Source organism: Rhinatrema bivittatum, chromosome 11 (assembly GCF_901001135.1).
Source record: "Rhinatrema bivittatum chromosome 11, aRhiBiv1.1, whole genome shotgun sequence".
NCBI classification, from domain to species: Eukaryota; Metazoa; Chordata; class Amphibia; order Gymnophiona; family Rhinatrematidae; genus Rhinatrema; species Rhinatrema bivittatum.
Window position 1 is genome coordinate 101,316,183 of NC_042625.1, and position 20,341 is coordinate 101,336,523.

General features: G+C 46.0%; 1 protein-coding gene across 3 annotated transcripts; it reads right to left on the bottom strand.

Moving 5' to 3' along the window:
- Positions 1-1,029: 1,029 nt before the first annotated feature.
- On the bottom strand, positions 1,030-12,974 carry TMEM54 (transmembrane protein 54). Of its 3 annotated transcripts, none has more exons than XM_029619975.1 (6): positions 11,358-12,974; positions 9,705-10,489; positions 5,566-5,625; positions 5,116-5,304; positions 4,196-4,330; positions 1,030-4,103 (listed from the first exon to the last, which is right to left on the bottom strand). In XM_029619975.1, exons 2-6 carry the CDS (start codon positions 10,065-10,067, stop codon positions 4,002-4,004), a joined length of 849 nt encoding a protein of 282 aa, XP_029475835.1. In that variant the 5' UTR covers positions 10,068-10,489; positions 11,358-12,974; the 3' UTR covers positions 1,030-4,001. The 3 variants fall into 3 exon arrangements, with proteins under 3 accessions (XP_029475835.1, XP_029475836.1, XP_029475834.1); XM_029619976.1 differs by having other exon boundaries at positions 9,705-9,898; positions 11,358-12,973; XM_029619974.1 differs by having other exon boundaries at positions 9,705-12,974.
- Positions 12,975-20,341: the final 7,367 nt, after the last annotated feature.

Sequence of the window (20,341 nt, forward strand, 5' to 3'; positions counted from 1 at the left end):
AGGTATGCAAATGAGCCTGAGTATTTCCATAGCTGACATGCTCCATGCTCGTCCGGCAGTGCGTGAGGCTGCTCAGAGACTTTGTCCTTGAGCACTAGGCTACCAGTAGGCTTCAGCCATGGGAAAGCAGAATCGCAAACTTTGGCCAGAGATGCTGCAGGAAAACACAGAATTCTCAGGCCACGAGCTGCAGGACTGGTACAAGGGTTTCCGCACAGACTGCCCCTCCGGCATCCTTAATATGGAAGGCTTCAAGAAGATCTATACCAACTTCTTTCCTTCGGGTTGGCAGAGCATGGCAGCATCGACTTTCAATAGTTCATCATCATACTGAGTGTCACAGCACGGGGGAAGCGGGAGCAGAAGCTTAGTTGGGCCTTCAGCATGTCTGACTTGGATGGCAATAGCTACATCATTCAGGATGAGATGCTGGAGATTATGCAGTAACCTCAAACACAACCTCTACCCCTATTTATGTGTATTAAAATATTTATATCCCAGCAATCCAGTAGTTCAGGTTGGGGTAACACAAAATGTATATAGACAGGATCCTACAAGATGTATTGGGCGTGCTTGAGTTTGGATAAACAGCACATGTACTGCAACAGCTTGCACGATCCACGTCAGCTTGTCTTACCAGAGATGCATCTGCTCTATTTCTTTGACTGGGTGATCAGAGTTGGAGCAGGGAGCGTGCAGTAGGGCTTTTAACATGGTTCTGTGTAGGAGACATAAATAAATTGAGCATCCTTGGTACGGGGCCTAGAGTGACTGGGAGGCAACAGCGGATAGTGGTAAATGGAGCTCACTCTGCTAGGAGCGTGCCTCCAATGATCATCCTGGCACCGGTTCATTGTACATCTCCCTGCAGATACCAAAATCTGCAATGGGGTGGACAACCAGGCAGGTGTGAAAAATGGTCTGGTCTGGCTTGGCAGCTAAGATTTAATTTAAAAAAAATGCAGTTCATTTAGGTTGTAAAATCCTAATGGAATGGTACGGACAAGGAGTGAAATTCTTTTTTTTTTTTTGTCAAAATCATTTTTATTAATGGTGACCTGCTTACACTCCCCAAGGGAGAGCGCCAGAAAGAACAAGATGAAAAAACAAAGCTCAATACATAGCGTTAGGAGACGGCTCCCTACAGCAGTAACTTCAACAAGCGTGGCTCCGGTTTCCTTTTACTTCACATGACCGGAGCACAGTAGCCACAGTAACAAATATTCCTCACTCATACCCATTCATTCACTCAACCTCAGGAGGGAAATTCTTATAAGCACAACAGAACAGGATTTGAGGGTGATTGGCCACCTTAAGGTAAAACAGAAACAGCTGGATAAAGCGATGGTAAAAGCCAGAAAGGTGCCTGGCTGCATAGGGAGAGGACTGGTCAGCAGAAAAAGGGAGGTGATGCTGCCCCTGTATAGGACCCGGGTGAGACCTCACCTGGAATACTGAAACCGCACCTTCATAAGGATAGAAACAGGATGGAGTTCGGCCAGAGGGAGGCTACTAACATGGCCAGTGATCTTCATTCTAAAGCATAGGGGGACAGACTTAGAGATGTAAACAGAGGAAGGTGAGATGGGGAGATGTGATAGAGACATTCAGATATCTCAGAGGTTTCCATGCACAGGAGGGGAGACTTTTTCAATGAAAAGGAGGATCTAGAACGAGGGGTCATGGGATGAGGTTGACTTGGGAGTAATCTTAGGAAGTAGCTCAGTGGGTCTTGGCAGTGGTTTTACCAGGAGTGCTCCCTGCACAAGTTTGGATCAATGGGTGCCTGATGTGGTCCAGTTCAGTTAAGCCTTCGAGCTTGCTTTTCTGTGGAAACTGATGCTTATCAGGGGGATCCTTGCAAAGATTGCTTTTTTATATAATGCAAAATCTAGTAAAGCAATGCCCCTCATTTTCAGTCCCTCAGTCTTGCTGGCTTTTTTGTGTGGTAACTTAATTGTCTTGAATATTTGCTTTTAATGTTGGGTAAAACAAATTCCATCCTGATGCAGCAGGGCTTGCTGGGAGCTGACCTCTGAACTTGCTGCTTCCTATCTCTCCCCCCAGTTTGTTGTTTTTTTTTGAGGGGGTGTTGCCTCTGTATCTCTAACACCCCCCCACATCCAAGCATTCCCTTTCATTCTCATCTGCTAAGCTCTTGCATCCCATGGCCACCATCCCAGAGCTCGGGTTCATTCTTCCCTTGCCCCTCGTCAATCTCCAGTACTCGCCCCGCTGTGGATGGGCCCCGTGCTCCTCCTGCCTTCATGTTTTCTATGAACTTAAACTGCTCTTCTGCTTCCTCTGGCCTCACTGAGGGTGGGGGAGGATTGCAGAAAGCAGGGGTGTATTACGCGCCTGTCCTGGCTCTAGAAACAGAAGGTCCAACCTGCGCTTTGCATGGGTGAGTAGAGTTCTTTGTGACGTGCGGTCATTTCTAAATTCTCCTTCCCCTTGTGCTCTTCTGGTCTATAATGTGGTGTGGGTTGTAATGACCTCATGGTGAATACAAACCCAGGCGCTCAGTGACTGCACCGGAGTTATCAGCCAGTCTGAAAGGCTGAGGTGCTCTCCTAGTCACTTCCTCCTGCCATGGTCCATGGTCGGGCCCTGCAGTGAGAGCGAGCAGGCTTCCGTCCTGCACAGGGAAGAGAAGAAACGTAATCTTTCCTGTAGTAAAGCGGGGCTTTATATAAAATGGTGGTTGCTGTGATGAAGATGCCCGATGAATCAACTCCAGAGCAAAGAACACAGAAAATCTTCTGCCAGCTGGACCCCAATAATGATGGAAATGGAGAGCTGGCAGGGGCCAGCAATGATCCCTTAAAGGGAAGTGAATTTGCAGGCTCTAAGGAGAGAGCCTCTTCCCTTGCTCGTTATGCAGACGACTGCCACTGGGGCCTGGGGTGGCTTGCTGAGCCCTGTGCCTTGGGCCATGCATAACTTTCCTTCTCTCTAATACTGCCTCGCTCATGCATTCCTCTTCTCACTTCCTTCCAGCTTTGCTTTTTCTGTGTATTTATTTATTTATAACTTTTCTATACCGAAGTTCAAATAACAGCGTTACTTATCACTACGGTTTACATTGCAACCATAAAACAGACAGTAACAATAATTGTCTTACAATGAACAAGGAGGAAATAAACTTGGATACAACATAAGCAAGGGGAAAAGCTAAAAGTGTCAAAACTAGTAAGAACTGGATTATTGGGGTAGTGGCCAACGGGTAGGGAGGTTGACTGCTGGAGGGGGTGAGGGAAGATGGTTATTACAGCTTTATTGGAAATCAGAATTGTACTGCAGGGAAAGTCACGCTTGAGGTGCTAAAAGTGATCCTTCCCTTGCACGGGTGCTGCTGTGTGACCCCACTTCTGAGCACCACAGGGTGGGGGCCTCGGGAGAGCAGCGTCCTGTGCTCCTTAGTGGGAAGGGGCACGGATTCCTTCTCACCCATGAGCTCTGGCTTTCAGGAGAAGCTTATGCCTAGCGGGCTGGAAATTCACCTTTAATTCTTACAAAAAACAAACCCTCACACCACTGCTACCACTGCAGGTTAGTGAGGGATAGAAGGAGAGAACTGAAGACCTATACCCGCCCCCCTAGTGTAAAGGTTGCTGCTGCTTTCGTCTTTAATAGAAGGCCCAGCCCCCCTCGCAGCCAAAGCATGGGTGCAGCTCCTCTTTCTCCTCCTATGTTAAGGCAGGAGTGGTTTCAGCTGCACTGGGCCTCACCCATGCAATGATGGAGCTGCCTTTCCTCTTATTAGGTTGGAATGGGAGAGGCATGGCCCGTCCTATGCCTTGCAAATCCAAACTCTATCCTTAATCAGACTGGGGCTCTCCACACGTTCATCTTCCTCATAGGAGTGCGCTATCCCTTTCTTGCCCCATTCTGCTGCTCAGTTCAAAATCGTCTCCCTGCTGTCGAGAAGGCTGCTGCGTGCAGTAAACAAACATCCATCAGCCAAGCAACGCGGCAGCCCTGCGCACCAGCGGGTTTCCTCAGAGCCAGACACTCTCTGCAGCGGCCCCCTTTATGTGCTCGCTGGCACGGAAGAGTCTTTCCTCCTCCTCCTCCTCCTCCTCTGGAAGTTGTAGTGTGACCTATAAAAGCAAGAGCTGTGATGAGAGCCAGAGCAGTACCATCAGGCCCAGCGTCCCTTCCTCTCCCCCACAGCACCCCTTACAGTTCCTACCTCTTTTCTGCTCCTCTTCCTAGGACATAGTTTGATTTGCAGTAGGTAGAGAATGAGAAGGAAACATCGGATGCTGAAAACAAGCTCTGTGATGTCCAGGAAGATGGCGATAACCCACAGGCAGAGAGTGGTGCTCTGCAGGGGGAGACCACAGTAAATAGAGGGAAGAGGACCATTTCCCTGTAGGAACAGAAGGTGCATCTTTCCAGCAGGCGACTACACCTGCTGTGACCTGTGTCTGTTAGAAGTTTGTAAACTCCTTGAAAAGCAAAGAGTTAACATAAAGGATTTCTGTTGTAACTATCACAGCCAGCCCTGCTATTCTGTCTGCTCGCCTTTTACAGGATATTGTGATCCAGAAGATACCAAGCCACATCTGTAAGCAGTGACTTTGTCAACACGTAAGACCTCTGCTTACTACTCCACCCAAAGCGTCAATCACCTCCTCCATGTGTAAAAGTTAGAGAAAATTCAAGGTCCCCCTCCTCCGCACTTGGCTTTTGATTTAATACTCACTTTAGCTATTCACTATTGGGACCTTGCTTTGGCCTTAGTCTGCTAGATCAACTGTTAAAAGGTTTTTGATGTAAGGCTGTGCCTGGCTTGCTCTGCTCTGTTGGGATCCCAGTACAACGTGACACTGTTGTACTTGTTAAGGAATTAAACTTTTTTGGGTTGTCGGCTGTCTTCCCCCATCTCTATGTGCATAAAGTCACACAGATCTGCATAATACATATAGACAGACAGTAGCACTCTCTGCGCAGCTCAACCCCTATATGCACATCTGTATAACACTCCTTGATGTAGCCTACCCCCTCTACGCACACATCTGCAGAATACTGATGGGCAGTAGCATTTGCTGCGAGGCCTCACCCCTACAGGCACGCATACTCACATGGCCCCCCATGGCTATGACTTACATAGATTCGGGTGGGATCAAAGGGGCATTGCAGGGAGCTTGGCATGTAGTCTGGGCCACTGAAGGGACAGGGGGCAAGCAGTGTCCTTCCATTATTGCTGAGGGTGATGATTACAGATGCTGCTAGTCCCACCATGCAGAGCAGTGTGATTAGTGCATTGATCACAGCCAGGACCAGGACTGTCCAACGCTAGAATAGAAAGACAAACCAATACTACTTTACCATATGTTCCAGGCAGTGGGGAAGGTCCCTTAAAGAATTTCAGCGACTTACTGCTATCCACAGCCCCAATGCTACTCCAATGCCAGCAGGTACAGCTTATCAGTGATGTCCCTGCCCCAGTTCTTCAAGTCCCTACAGCACCTTTCTGCTCTTAGCTGTGGCTGCAAGCGCTCATGCACAGGCCGGCGCCAATCTCCAATAATAGCAGCAAGTGGGGATCATTCTTACCAGAGGAGTACGACGGAGGTAACGGGAGAGAAAAATGGCAACTAATCCACAGGAGATGCTCTGGAAGAGAAATCAAGTCATGTTGAGTACAGTTAGTCCCTGCCTGAGATTTATAAATGTATAGAAAGGAAAGCAGAGCAGGCGCGAGTGAGCTGCATCTTCTAGCACTGGAAGGCAGCACATGGATTCATTCCATAAGCCTTTTTACGGGGAAAGTACTCTGGGATTAAATGATGTTCACATTTAGTACTTTTATAAAGCAGAGGGGATGCTATCTTAGTCCACTTGAATGCATGGAAAAAAAGGTCAACAAAAATATATAATGTGATAAATGAGTAGAAATAAAAACTTTTTGCCTGCCTGCCTCACATGCAAACAGAATGAGCAGCTCTGCAAGAGCTGAAGTTCCTTGAAACCACTATTGTCCTTCAGCTGCATCGGAAGGGAATGTATTGCCTGAAAACTGATCAAGCTCTGCATTAACTTAGTCCAATAGAAAGCTCTCAGTTTATTGCTTTTATATTTCATGTGCATTTAGTTCTGGAATGGACTTGAAGCTTCCCACATTAATCTAGGAGTGGTTATTTCTCAGCTAACAAAGGTCTGTGTGCACAAACCTACATTCATAGAAATGAGGGCAGAAAAAGGACTGAAGGTCTATCCAGTCTGCCAAGCAAGCTTCCCATGGTAGGATCCCAAGGGCTGATGTGCACGGAGCAGGAGCGAGACCTTGGGGTGATGGTGTCTAACGATCTAAAGTCGGCGAAACAATGTGACAAGGCGATAGCTAAAGCCAGAAGAATGCTGGGCTGCATAGAGAGAGGAATATCGAGTAAGAAAAGGGAAGTGATTATCCCCTTGTATAGGTCCTTGGTGAGGCCTCACCTGGAGTACTGTGTTCAGTTCTGGAGACCGTATCTACAAAAAGACAGAGACAGGATGGAGGCGGTCCAGAAAAGGATGACCAAAAAGGTGGAAGGTCTTCATCAAATGACTTATGAGGAGAGATTGAAGAATCTAAATATGTACACCCTGGAGGAAAGGAGGAGCAGGGGTGATATGATACAGACTTTCAGATACTTGAAAGGTTTTAATGATCCAAAGACAACGACAAACCTTTTCCGTCGGAAAAAAATCAGCAGAACCAGGGGTCACGATTTAAAACTCTAGGGACGAAGATTCAGAACCAATGTCAGGAAGTATTTCTTCACGGAGACGGTGGTGGATGCTTGGAATGCCCTTCCGGAGGATGTGGTGAAGACCAAAACTGTGAAGGATTTCAAAGGGGCGTGGGATAAATACTGTGGATCCATAAAGTCTAGAGGACGTGAATGAAGAGTGGGTGCTCGCGGGAATGATGGCTACTACTGGAGATAATACCCTTATTCAATAAACGGTTAATGCGACTCTAACATTGTTCTAAGCTTCAACAGCAAGAGGAAATGTGGGGGGAAAAAAAAAGATTTCCATTCACAAAAAATGTGGGAGTAGCTTGCTGGTTACGGTGGTTACTACTCCTAACCAAATAAGCCTGATACTTCACTTTCAATGCATATCCAGCACAGCTCTCTGCTTCAAACGGCAGGGGAGAAAGCCTGATACTTCACTTTCAATGCATATCCAGCACAGCTCCCTGCTTCAAACGGCAGGGGAGAAAGCCTGATACTTCACTTTCAATGCATATCCAGCACAGCTCTCTGCTTCAAACGGCACGGGAGAAAGCCTGATACTTCACTTTCAATGCAAGTTAGCTCTCTGCTTCAATGGCAAGGGAGGAAGACTGAACAGTCACACATATCCAGCATAGCTCTCTGCTTCAATGGCAGGGGGAATGAAGAAAAGTGGATCTATATATAGACAACAACCAACAAGGACTGAATTACATAGACTGGGTAAACAAGCATGGGTGTCGCTTGCTTACTGCGGTGGTTACTATCCCTAACTAATTAAGCTAGATATCCACTTAGATGCAGTTCCAACAATGCTCTCTGCATTATGGCGGGGGTGGAAGGGATACAGAACCAAAAGGTTACTAAGAGCCACGAGAGAGAAAAAAAAAAAAAAAAAAAAGTGTGTGAAAGCTTGCTGGGCAGACTGGATGGGCCGTTTGGTCTTCTTCTGCCGTCATTTCTATGTTTCTATATTGCTGACAGTGCAGGAGTAATGAACAGATTGGGCCAGCTTACCTTTCTTACACTCATCTCACAGGGCAAGGAAAGATAAGAGAGTATTTCCTGCTACTTTAAGAGTTGCTTAAAAGGTTGATAGGTTATAGTGATTCAATCAATTTATATAGCAAAGGCTGTAATTACACACATTCAGCCTAAAGCAGGGGCCAAAACGTGGAGAGAGTTTATGGGGCTGCTGTAATAGGGTGTGCTTAGCTTTCTGCATTCAAACGTTACTCTTTATGCAGTAAGTTATTGCACAAAAAATGGGCATCCAGCTTAATAGCCTATCATGCAAATCCCATGCTAATGATGTCAGCAGCTGTTAACCCCCCATGCAGAGAGCAATGCAAGCTTACAAGGCGTTTGCTGGGCTATTGTTAGTCTACGGCCAGAAACTGGATTTCTGGTGCTGGGATCTGGAGTTGGGTTTTATATGCGCATTTTAAGTGTGGACTTCTGGAGTTGGGTTTTATATGCGCATTTTAAGTGTGGACTTCTGGAGTTGGGTTTTATATGCGCATTTTAAGTGTGGACTTCTGGAGTTGGGTTTTATATGCGCATTTTAAGTGTGGACTTCTGGAGTTGGGTTTTATATGCGCATTTTAAGTGTGGACTTCTGGAGTTGGGTTTTATATGCGCATTTTAAGTGTGGACTTCTGGAGTTGGGTTTTATATGCGCATTTTAAGTGTGGACTTCTGGAGTTGGGTTTTATATGCGCATTTTAAGTCTGGATTTCTGGAGTTGGGTTTTATATGCGCATTTTAAGTCTGGATTTCTGGTGCTGGGATCTGGAGTTGGGTTTTATATGCGCATTTTAACTCAAGCTTGCATACTTTTTCCTCCCTATGCATTAAATTTGCTTTCTGCATCGGGACTTAAATTTTTTTTTTTTTTTTATGGCGTGGGTTAAAAAGCTGCACAGAATGTCAGTGCACAGTTTTATCATGTTTCTTAGATCATCTGAGAGAGAAAGTACAAACATGTTAAAAAAAAACAACCAACCCCTCTCAGATCAGATGCAACATTAGTAGAGTGCATGCAAGGCTTAAAAACACCAGCACTGGAATAGAGCAAGGGGAGAGTGGGCACTCCGTGCTGAGCACCCACTCTCCCTACGCGTGCCCAGGCCCCTCTCCTGGGCATGCGATTCTTTATTTAAATTAGGGCCCTCGCTAATAAGGAGTTGCTAGGGACAATAGCGCATCCCTAGCGCCTCCTTATTAGCGGAAGCGGCAGCTGTCAGCGGGTCTGATATCTGAGGCTTAATTTTACCGGCATCGGTTGTCGAACCCACTGACAGCCACGGGTTTGGAAAACACGACACCAGCAGAATTGAGCGTCCGTTTTCCAAACCCGCCAACGAGCAGATTTTTTTTTTTTTTTTTAAAGAAGGTTTTATTTTTGGGGCCTCCGACTTAATATGGCTATGATATTATTATGATATTATTATGATGTTAAGCGGGAGGGTGTGCAGAAAAGCATTTGCATGTGATGAGTGCTATCAGTTTTCGCGAGTTTGGACGCGTTTTCAAGGCGCTATTACCCCCTTACAGTATAAGGGGTAATAGACGTGCGTCGAAAACGCACAGGCAAACGGGGGCTAAACGGTGCGCTGGGCTGAGCCCTGGTACTGAATCGGCCTGAAAGTAATTAGAAACAGTCCAAGCACATTGCTAGCTGCTGCCTGCTTTAAGAAAGTGGTGTTTTAAGGATGAATGAACTGCAGGATCAGGGGAGAGAACGTCCTGATGAAAGGACCTGAAACCATGATGGGATCGTTCATCAGAACATTGTAATCTTGACAAGGCGGGCACCGCCCACAGTGGACAAGTAAAAGCACATCACAAACATCCATCACCACAAGTAATACTAATTTGCAATGTCTTCCCTCCACTCCTCACCCCCACGAATACCCAGACTGCAATCATTAATCCCCTGCTACAAGGGAGAACCTGGAGCACAGGTACCAGAATCGCAGATGTCACAGTGAGGACATTGGAGACCGAGTACTGCAGGGAAATCGTATCCTGAAGCTTTGCCACATGGCGTAGCACCAACCCGTGGACAATGGCGCCCACAATAAAGTTCAGATGGCCCACCACGATCAGTCCTAGGCCCAGCTTCATGAGAAGTTTTCCCACAATGCGGGGCTCCATGTTACCTGAAAGAGAAAGAAAAGCGCACTGAAAGGGCCCATGGGACTGCCTGAGATTTTGATAATCTTTCTGCAATCCCCTCCACAGGACGCGGCCACCAACTCTGCTGGAAGAGCTAACGAGCGACCACGGATGTGCTGGTGGTTTTGCTGCCCCTGCACTACCCTTCTCCATATAAAACACTGAAACTTACATTCCAGGGATGGGATTCTTGGCAGATTCTGAAGCCTTGTACTGGATGAATTTACAAATTATCTACAAATATTGTACGTGAACTGTTGAAACCACAGTGTATAATATTTATGGATAGGGCTTACCTTGATTGAATAAAAGCCATTACGGGTGTACTCCAGATCACTGTGTTACATACTCCAGGCATTAAAATGAAAATAAAACTTTTTTTTTTTACTTTAGTTATCGGGTGGCTGTTTCTTTTGCACCGCTCTTGGTATCTTTTTTCTAATTTCCTCTGCTTTTCCATGCTTCCCATTTATTTCCTCTTCCCTGACATCTATTTTTCCCTTTCATTTAATGTTCCTTCATTTCTTCTAGCTCTACAACGTATCACTCTGTAGTGCTATTCAACGAATGTGGTGCTGTACAAAAATATATAACAGACAGACCCTCCTCAGTATTTAATACAAACACACAGGGGAATGTCAGGTAATACATTTCTGCTTTACATCACCATCACTTCTCCCTCAGTCCTTCATCTGTCACCCTTCAGTTCTCCCTATCCCAACACTTTTCTTCTCTTCCCTAACCCTCCCCTCCATTGCTGAGCTCACCCTCTCCATCTCTCCTCCCCATCATCCCTATATCGAGTTGCTGTGCATTCTTTGCACCTTTTTCCCCTTTGCTCCTAATAATTATTTTTTTTAATTCTGTGTCTCCCTCATGGGTCCATTTCATGTATGCAACGCCCCTTCTATGAAGACAGTGTCAGGTGTTAGTCCTGTGAAAGCCCAGCAAGAAGCGCTGGTGGAAATGGTGAAGCATTGCTGGTTGTAGGGTAGGGGAAGCTTGGCGGCTCCTACAGTCCCAGCAAGGGGGGAGGGAGCTCTCTGCTCCTGCAGTCTCTTGCATGCAGGAGTGCTGACTGGGGGGAGCTCACATCGGCTCTAGTTCTAGTGGGGATGATGACTACAGGTAAGTAGAGAATTGTGCAGGAGCCTGGCGGTGCTAGCAGGAATCACTATAGTGAATGATGTCCTTAGAAAAGGTCCCAGCTCCTGTACACTCTCCCACGGTAGGAGGGGAGCACAGCTAGAGCCTTACAATGGAGATTGTCTAACTGCTATTATTGTTTAAATTTGTTTTCAGACGCTCTCTAGGATTCTCCTTAAACATTAACTACTTAAAGCAAAGCCGTGCATGGAGAAATCCTGTGCTGCAGGGGTCTCTGCCTCTAGCCCCTCTTGTTTCCTCCTGCTCGCTCAGGCTGGCACGGGGATTTGTACTCACCCGGTCCACACATGGCTGCTACTTTCTCCAGCGATCCGGGAATCGGCTGCCAAACCTGTTCCTGTCCGACCGGCTCCCCCTCCCAGCGGCGAATGAATCACAGGAGCCTCACCCGCCGGGGAGGAGCTGCAGCCTGGCAGATGCCAAACATTTTTAGAGCCCAATCAATCACCGGATCTGGCCCAAAAGTTGCAAAAACAATTTGTATTGTGCCTGATGGTACACGGACTCCTGCACTGCATCACTGCATGCACATGTACGGGGGGGAGGGGAGGGGATGCTCAAGCAGCGAGGAGCCTGCACCCGGGGGTAGAGGGGGTGGCCAGGAGGGAAGGGGAAAGGTTGAGGCGAAGCGGTCCAGATCAGGTGGGGAAAAGGGGCAACAAGTGGTCCAGATCGCCCGGGGAGGGCGTGGTTCTGCTCACAGGAAGGCGGGGAGTGATCTGGTTCTGGTGGGGGGGGGGGCGGGGAGGGGTCCGTGCACCGGTTCGAGGGGAGGGAGGCGCTTGGGCAGCGAGTGCTCAGTATCTCTCTGCGCATGCGCGCCCATGCCCTCGTGCCTCACGTGTGAGCCCTGCGGATTGGCGGGGGGGGGAGACTCCTCTTGTACTTTCTGCCCCCACCACCCTGTAAAAGTGCAAGCAAGAGGGCGGAAGGCGCCCGCGCCCAAGCTTCTCCCTCCTTTCATGCGCTGCTGTCGGCACCGATCCCCCTGCACAGTAGTGAAAGGCAAGGCTTCCGGATTTAACGCTCTTTACCCCACCCCCTCTGCTCCCCCTTTACCACGCACCAGGGCGGAGCTGGGACGTGGTCACACAACCTCTGATCATCCGTGAACCCAAACATTATTCATCTCAGACCCGAGAAGGTGCAGCGAACAAGCTGGTAACTCATAGTAATTATCAATTAATTGGCCAATTACTCATTAACTATTCTGAGTGTTCACAGGATAAATATTTAAATCAATAACTGGCCCTCTATTGACTAAAATATTAATCATGTACTAACTCATTACCTATTGATAATTAGCTGATAAGGGAGGGTGGTAGACTTGCCTCCATCATAGGAGAAAGCAGACCAGGTCCATTGAGCCCACCTAGAAGTACCAAGCAGCGCCCCAGCAAGATGGGGCAAGCTCCAGTCTAATGATTTTTAATAGGCCTAGTCTCCAGCAACTTGTCCAAACTATTTATAAATACAGCTAAACTCATTTTATTTACTTATTTGTCTTTCCAAAGGCAGGTAACCTCCTGCTCCAGAGGGTTTACAATCTCAGGGGAGCATTTAGAAGCTGCTTCAGGGCTTTGGCACAGGGATAATGTGCACCACACATTATCTCTGCCCCCCCCAAACAAAACCAATTTTACACTGAGCTGATTTGCAAGCAGATCAGCTCAGTGCTAGTCCCAGTAATGCAAATCAAATGCAGCTTGCCTGAAACTTTGCAAGCTATCAGGTCGATCCAGTAAGGGCGCGGTAGAAACAGTGCAGTAGGGTCAGGCGCACCCTTCCTCCCCGCACGCACAGTTCTCTTCACTAACTCCCCGATACTCTCCTCTAATCGCATGCTTTAAAGCCTCTAATCGATTAAATCGCTTAATTAAATCAATTAATTAAATCGCTTAATTAAATCGATTAATCGCTTTAAAGCCTCTAAGCGATTAGAGGCTTTAAAGCGGTAGGGAAGGGTTATGGCCGCGTAACCCATTTTACTGTATAGGCGCTTAATACAGCGCCTATACAGTAACCAGGGTGCGCTGGTACCTGTCATTTCAAATGACATTTGAAATGACAGGTACCAGCCTGGATGAATGAATTCATTCACTGCCGGTGGGGGCTGCCTCTCCCGGCAGCCCCCACCGGCAGTGAATGAATGCGCGCCTGTACGACCCCTGCGATTCGGCGCTCAAGGCAGTCACATGCCGTGACGTCACGCCTTGAGCGCCGAATCGCAGGGGTCGCACAGGCGCGCATTCATTCATTCATTCACTGCCGGTGGGGGCTGCCGGGAGAGGCAGCCCCCACCGGTAGTGAATGCGCGCCTGTGCGGACCCGGCCTAGATTTAACACGCCACCGCCCGCCGGCCGTCTCGAACTAACGCGTGTCCCCCCGCCGCCGCTGCCGCCGCCCAGAACAGGCACCCCCCCGCCCGCGGCCTAGATTTAACACGCAACCACCCGGCTCCCGCCGCCTGGACCCACGTTGGCCGCCTGGACCCACGCGGCCCTCCGACAGGTATTTAAAAATTTTTATTTTTTCTTCTGACAGGTTTTATGTGTCCCACATCATTACATTTTCTCGATCATCTCTGTATCGCTTTTTTTTTAAATTGTGTTTTATTGTTTTTGAGTATCTTAAGCGGTGTCGATGGATTTATTACTAGACTCACAGTCCTAACTCCTACTAGGGGGAGGCGGTAAACTAACACGTTAGGGCCGCGGCAAAACAGTGCGTTACTAATGAGAGAACCTGAGCGCGCGTTACGGTATCGGAGGGGAATAGCTAATTCCTTCATTATACAGCTAATTCGTTCATTTACATGCCGGGTGCGGGAAGGGTTACGCGTCTGTTTTAAGAAGCACTACGGATGCGCAAAATTGGAGACTGTATCGCTGGTTTGCCTTACGCGTCCGAATTGTGCGCAGCGAGCTCGTTACAGACGAGAAATCTTCAACTGAACTTTACTGGATCGAGCTGTATGGAAATTGAGCCAAAGTTAGCTACACCTCAAGAGATTTAGCTACCTTTCCTCATGAGCACTAGGATTTTAACGACCACCCCCAGCACTTCCACACTAGGCCTTTTTGTAGCCCACCCTCCAGAACCCACCTGCTGTAGCATCCAATGGGGGCAGGAGTGACATCCATCTATTCCTGCCCCCCACCGTGGCATCGGTGGACCCCAATGCTTCTTAGCCATGGGGGTGGACCCCAGGACTATTAAGGGCTCAGCTGGCACCATTTTAGAAAATGGCTCCAGTGGGGCAAACGCAAGTGGAAATCACAACTTGACATCAGCGAGTATGAAGGCCACTGGTCAACCCCCACCCTCAGGGAAAACACCACAGCTTAGTGGACAGACCCCTAAGTTTGAATTGCAATCAATGGAGGGTGAAATGCGTGGCTCAAGGTCGCAAGGAGCACGAGTGGGAGAAACTGCTCTTAGCCACTGCGCAACAAATTCTACTGTTTAACTGTGCATTGACTGAAAGAAGAAAAAAAAGCTTTCCATTTTGTTAACCATTCCCTTCATTATAATTCCTAAAATTGTTTGCTTTTTTGACTGCCGCAGCCCACTGAACCGATGATTTCAATGTGTTATCCACTATGACGCCTAGATCTCTTTCTTGGGTTGTAGCACCTAATATGGAACCCAACATTGTGTAACTACAGCAAGGGTTATTTTTCCCTATATGCATCGCCTTCACTTATCCACATTAAATTTCATCTGCCATTTGGATGCCCAATTTTCCAGTCTCACAAGGTCTTCCTGCAATTTATCACAATCTGCTTGTGATTTAACTACTCTGAACAATTTTGTGTCATCTGCAAATTTGATTACCTCACTTGTTGTATTTCTTTCCAGATCATTTATAAATATATTGAAAAGTAAGGGTCCCAATACAGATCCCTGAGGCACTCCACTGTCCACTCCCTTCCACTGAGAAAATTGTCCATTTAATCCTACTCTCTGTTTCCTGTCTTTTAGCCAGTTTGCAATCCACGAAAGGACATCGCCACCTATCCCATGACTTTTTACTTTTCCTAGAAGCCTCTCATGAGGAACTTTGTCAAACGCCTTCTGAAAATCCAAGTACACTTCATCTACCGGTTCACCTTTATCCACATGTTTATTAACTCCTTCAGAAAAGTGAAGCAGATTTGTGAGGCAAGACTTGCCCTGGGTAAAGCCATGCTGACTTTGTTCCATTAAACCATGTCTTTCTATATGTGCTGTGATTTTGATCTTTAGAACAATTTCCACTATTTTTCCTGGTACTGAAGTCAGGCTAACCGCTCTGTAGTTTCCCAGATCACCCCTGGAGCCCTTTTTAAATATTGGGGTTACATTTGCTATCCTCCAGTCTTCAGGTACAATGGATGATTTTAATGATAGGTTACAAATTTTTACTAATAGATCAGAAATTTCATTTTTTAGTTCCTTCACAACTCTGGGGTGTACACCATCCGGTCCGGGTGATTTACTACTCTTCAGTTTGTCAATCAGGCCTACCACATCTTCTAGGTTCACCGTGATTTGGTTCAGTCTATCTGAATCATTGCCCATGAAAACCTTCTCCAGTACGGGTACCTCCCCAACATCCTCTTCAGTAAACACCGAAGAAAAGAAATCATTTTATCTTCTCTAAGTGCCCCTTTAACCCCTCGATCATCTAATGGTCCAACTGACTTCCTCCCAGGCTTTCTGCTTCGGATATATTTTTAAAAGTTTTTACTGTGAGTTTTTGCCTCCACAGCCAACTTCTTTTCAAATTCTCTCTTAGCCTGTCTTATCAATGTCTTACATTTAACTTGCCAACGCTTATGCATTATCCTATTTTCTTCTGTTGGATCCTTCTTCCAAATTTTGAATGAAGATCTTTTGGCTAAAATAGCCTCTTTCACCTCCCCTTTTAACCGTGCCGGTAATCGTTTTGCCTTCTTTCCACCTTTCTTAATGTGTGGAAGACATCTGGACTGTGCTTCTAGGATGGTATTTTATTTTATTTATTTATTTATTTATTTAACAAATGTCCACGCCTCTTGCACACTTTTTACCTTTGTAGCTGCTCCTTTCATTTTTTTTCCTATTTTCCTCATTTTATCAAAGTTTCCCTTTTGAAAGTTTAGCACGAGAGTCTTGGATTTGCACACTGTTCCTTTTCCAGTCATTAAATCAACTTTGATCATATTATGATCACTATTGCCAAGCGGCCCCACCACCGTTACCTCTCTCACCAAGTTCTGTGCTCCACTGAGAATTAGATCTAAAATTGCTCCATAAAACTGTCCCTTATTGCATCCAGGAACGTTATCTCTCTAGCATGACCCGATGATACATTTACCCAGTCAATATTGGGGTAATTGAACTCTCCCATTATTACTGCACTAGCAGTTTGGTTGGCTTTCCTTTTGTTCTGTTAGAATCTTGCTGGTCAGGGCAATTATCACATTTTAGGCTGTGTTTACAGATGGCCCTGAAAATGGTGCCTTTATAGTGACAGTAGAGCCTGAAGTTCCAACCGTTTCCTTCTGCTTTTGTGACCCTATAATTAGGCATCACAAAGTGTCGCCAGCTTCAACTGCTGTCCAGGGGTCCTTGGAATTGCACCAGGTCAGGCATTTGAAGTTCACATAGCCAGGAAGGCTAAGATAGTAGAGGGTTCTGGGTCAGTTGCCGTCTCCATGTTGGCTCTCAAGCTCAGGCACACATATCACCAGAAAGAGAAAGAGAAGGGACTCTAGCTGACTTCTCTTTATTTCCACTGAGCACAGCCCTCCCTGGCTGAGAACATGAGTGAGTGAGTGAGTGAGTGTGTGTGTGAGAGTGTGAGTGTGTGTGTGAGAGAGTGTGTGTGGTGAGGGGGAGGGAAGAGCATCCCTCGCTCTCCAATCGGTGGGGTGTTTTTATTACAAGCAATCCTCAGTAGGGAGATGCTGGAGACAGATAATACTGGCGGGCTGATGTGGGGCAGGGCTGTATGTCCCTGACATCAGAGAGTCAGCTTTACTCCAGCTGCTGGTAGAAGTGCATAACCCACTGGGTGCAGAGGCATTCAGATTGCAGCAGGGACCTGGACAGGGGTAATGTCACCTTTTTTTCTGCTGACCATTCCTCTTCCTATACAGCCATGCATCCTTCTGGCTGTGGCTTTCCCCTTAACCACTTGATCAGCGCCAGAGTTCACTCTTGTTTCATGCTTAGTTGGATTTCATCCCCTTACTGTACCTCTCACTGGAGTTTTTGCATTAAAACTTACCTGGTAGACTCGTGACTATTCCTTGATCTTCAATGGATCCCTCCTCCTGTTTCTACACCTTCCTGGGTGTTGACTGTAATGGCCATGTAACTAATCATAAAGTGTGTAGGGAAGATCTGTACAAAAGTTTGCTTTATACATCTACCCTCTTGCACATTTTGATATCTGCAAAAAGACAAACTTTTCCAAACAATGCTTCTGCAATATTGCTTATGAAAATGTTGCAAAAAGCCAGTGCCAGGACCAGCCATGGTGACTGAGCTCCATTTACCACTACTTGTCTTCTCCCACGCACACAGTTTCTAACGCTGTCAGTCTGACCGGGGCAGCACTCATGAGAGAGTAAACCTCTCTCATGTCCCCTCATTAGGCTACAGAGCCCTAACCTGCATAGGGAAGCTGTTCCATCCCATCCCATCCTCTTTATCATGCCAAGGCCAGGCGCTGTACCATTAGTTCTACAATATCTTTTTTCAGAATAAAATGATGAGGTGTGGGCACTATGGAGCTATACGGAGGCAGTTTGATAGTCGCAGGGTATTTTTCTATTCTTTTCACAGTAATTCCTAACATTCTATTTGCCTTTTGACCACAACTACAGCCTGAGCATTTCAACATATTGTTCACGATGCCTCCCAATACAGAATCAAGAATTGCATACCAGCGGTTGAGGTTATTCTTCTGTCCACATTAAATTCCATTTACCAGCTCTCCACGCTTGCAAAATGTCTGCTGCAAATCCAATGCACTATAGCGACCAACTCACAAATTCAAAATATTCTAATAGATTAGTAGTGTGTAACTGCCCTTTGCTAAATAAGTATAGCTCTTCCCATAAGCCACATTTAACTATCAGACCAGTAACCGGTTCTTAAAAATTTCCACCATCATCAGGCTCACTGCGCTATAGCTTCCTTGATCACTGCAGGAGCCCCTTTTAAAATTGGTAAATTTAATGATAGATTGAAAAGGAAAGCATGTCAGGAGCTGCTCCCAACAGTGTAGCCTCCCATAGGGTTTAATAAAAAATTAGGGTTGTATTTAGGTAAGGGCATTCATTTTGGGTGCTGAAGTAACTGTGGAAGAATACCTGATTTCTATACCTTGGCGCAAAACATCTAATTTCAAGTGTAATCACAAGAGTTGTTTTCTATGTTACAAAATTACCACGATGCAGTGGGCCTACCCCTTTTGTCTTTGCCTATGCCTCAAACACCCAGCAGTAAATGATCCAAGCCTCAGCACCTGCAAGAACTTGGTACTTATCCAAAGGAATAGGAAAATTGGTTCTTACCTGCTAATTTTTGTTCCTGGAATACAACACTCCGTCCAGACAAGTGGATTTTTGCATCCCTACCAGCAGATGGAGACAGAGAACAAAAACTGAGGCACTGCTACATAACCCAGGTGCCACCTGCAGTCCTCATTATTGACCTGTACCCAAGCCAAAATGCATAACTCCCAACCACCAGGCTCTCTTCCTCTAAAAGAGCTGGGGAACAAGTTGGAACTCCCAACCAAACTGACCCTTGAACTATGGTCAAGAAAGAAACAATTTAAATCTCCAAACTGCAAGAACTATATACAATTATCTTCTTCAGAACAACATTTAATTCTGCATCACCAGCAGCATCCAGAATCAGGAGAGGTCTTTTGAAAAAAATAACCCTAATTAGAATGAGCTGGGAATCTGGACTGATCTGTGGTATTACAGGAACAAAAATTAGCAGATAAGAACCAATTTTCCTTTCCTGTTCATACCCAGATCAGTCCAGACATGTGGGATGTACCCAAGCCCCTTTACTTCTTTTATATACCATGATTCAGTATTCTATCACAACGGTTTACATAATCATAAAATAAAAGAAGATACAATTACATGAGTAATAAATAGAATAGTAATAAAATTGATAAAAAATATCAAAAGAAAAAAAATAAAAGTAGAGCAAATGCCTTAAAACTTCACTGCAGTCTCAAACCATGATGTTATACTTCCTGCAAAGCTTGGTTAAAATAGCCATATTAAATGCTTCTTCTGTTTCTTGAAATGCCTTCATAAAATACATATAATATACTCCCACTTTGCCATCTGTTAACGGGCATGGGAATAACATTATAGTTACACTAACGACACCCATACGCTTAATTCCCATTAAAGACTCAATCGAAAGCACATTAAAAACAGTCTCAATGTATATTTCTATTAAACAACTTTTAATACATATGAAACTGGTATTTAACATTGAAAAAACTGAAATCGTACTCCTAAACCGACTAACATGTACCAATTACCCTGTTCTAAAAATTATATAAAGTAGCAGATAGAGATTTGCCCTGAGGTACTCCTGAGTCTAAGCTGTTTTGTTCTGATATGGTTGATTTAATTTTAACTTGAAAAAAAAAATGGATTTTTCAAATAAGATGTAAACCATTGTAAAGGGGATCCCACCCCGTTACACTATCCCGAAAGACCTGCATACAGCACACTTTCCCCAAAGGCGCCCTCCCATCCAAATGGTAAAGTTTAGTGAAAGTGTGCAAAGAGGAACACGTTGCTGCCAGACAAATCTACGGTGACATCAATGACACTCCGCTCGCAATCCCCCTGGCATCGGCCAAAGCTATCACCTTCTTCAACCAAACGTCAGCTTGGTCCACTGAACACCACAAAAAAGTGAATCGAGGTGCAAAATTCGTTAGTCACCTTGAGATGCCTTAGGAGAACCGACGCACGTTCAAAAGATGAAGCTCCCTCGCATGGGGAGAATCGGGCAAACGCGAAAACCCCGGCAACTCCACAGACAGGCTAAGATGAAAAGCCAACACCACCTTGGCCTGCACAGAGACCCCATCAGAAATCCGCAAAAAGGGCTCCCTGCACAAGGAGGCTTGGACCTCAGGAATTCGTCTAGCCAAGCACATTGCCAATAGAAACACCGCCTTCAGCGAAAGATCCTTCAAAGGAGCCCGGCCACCCAAAACTCGCAGGACCAAATTGAGACT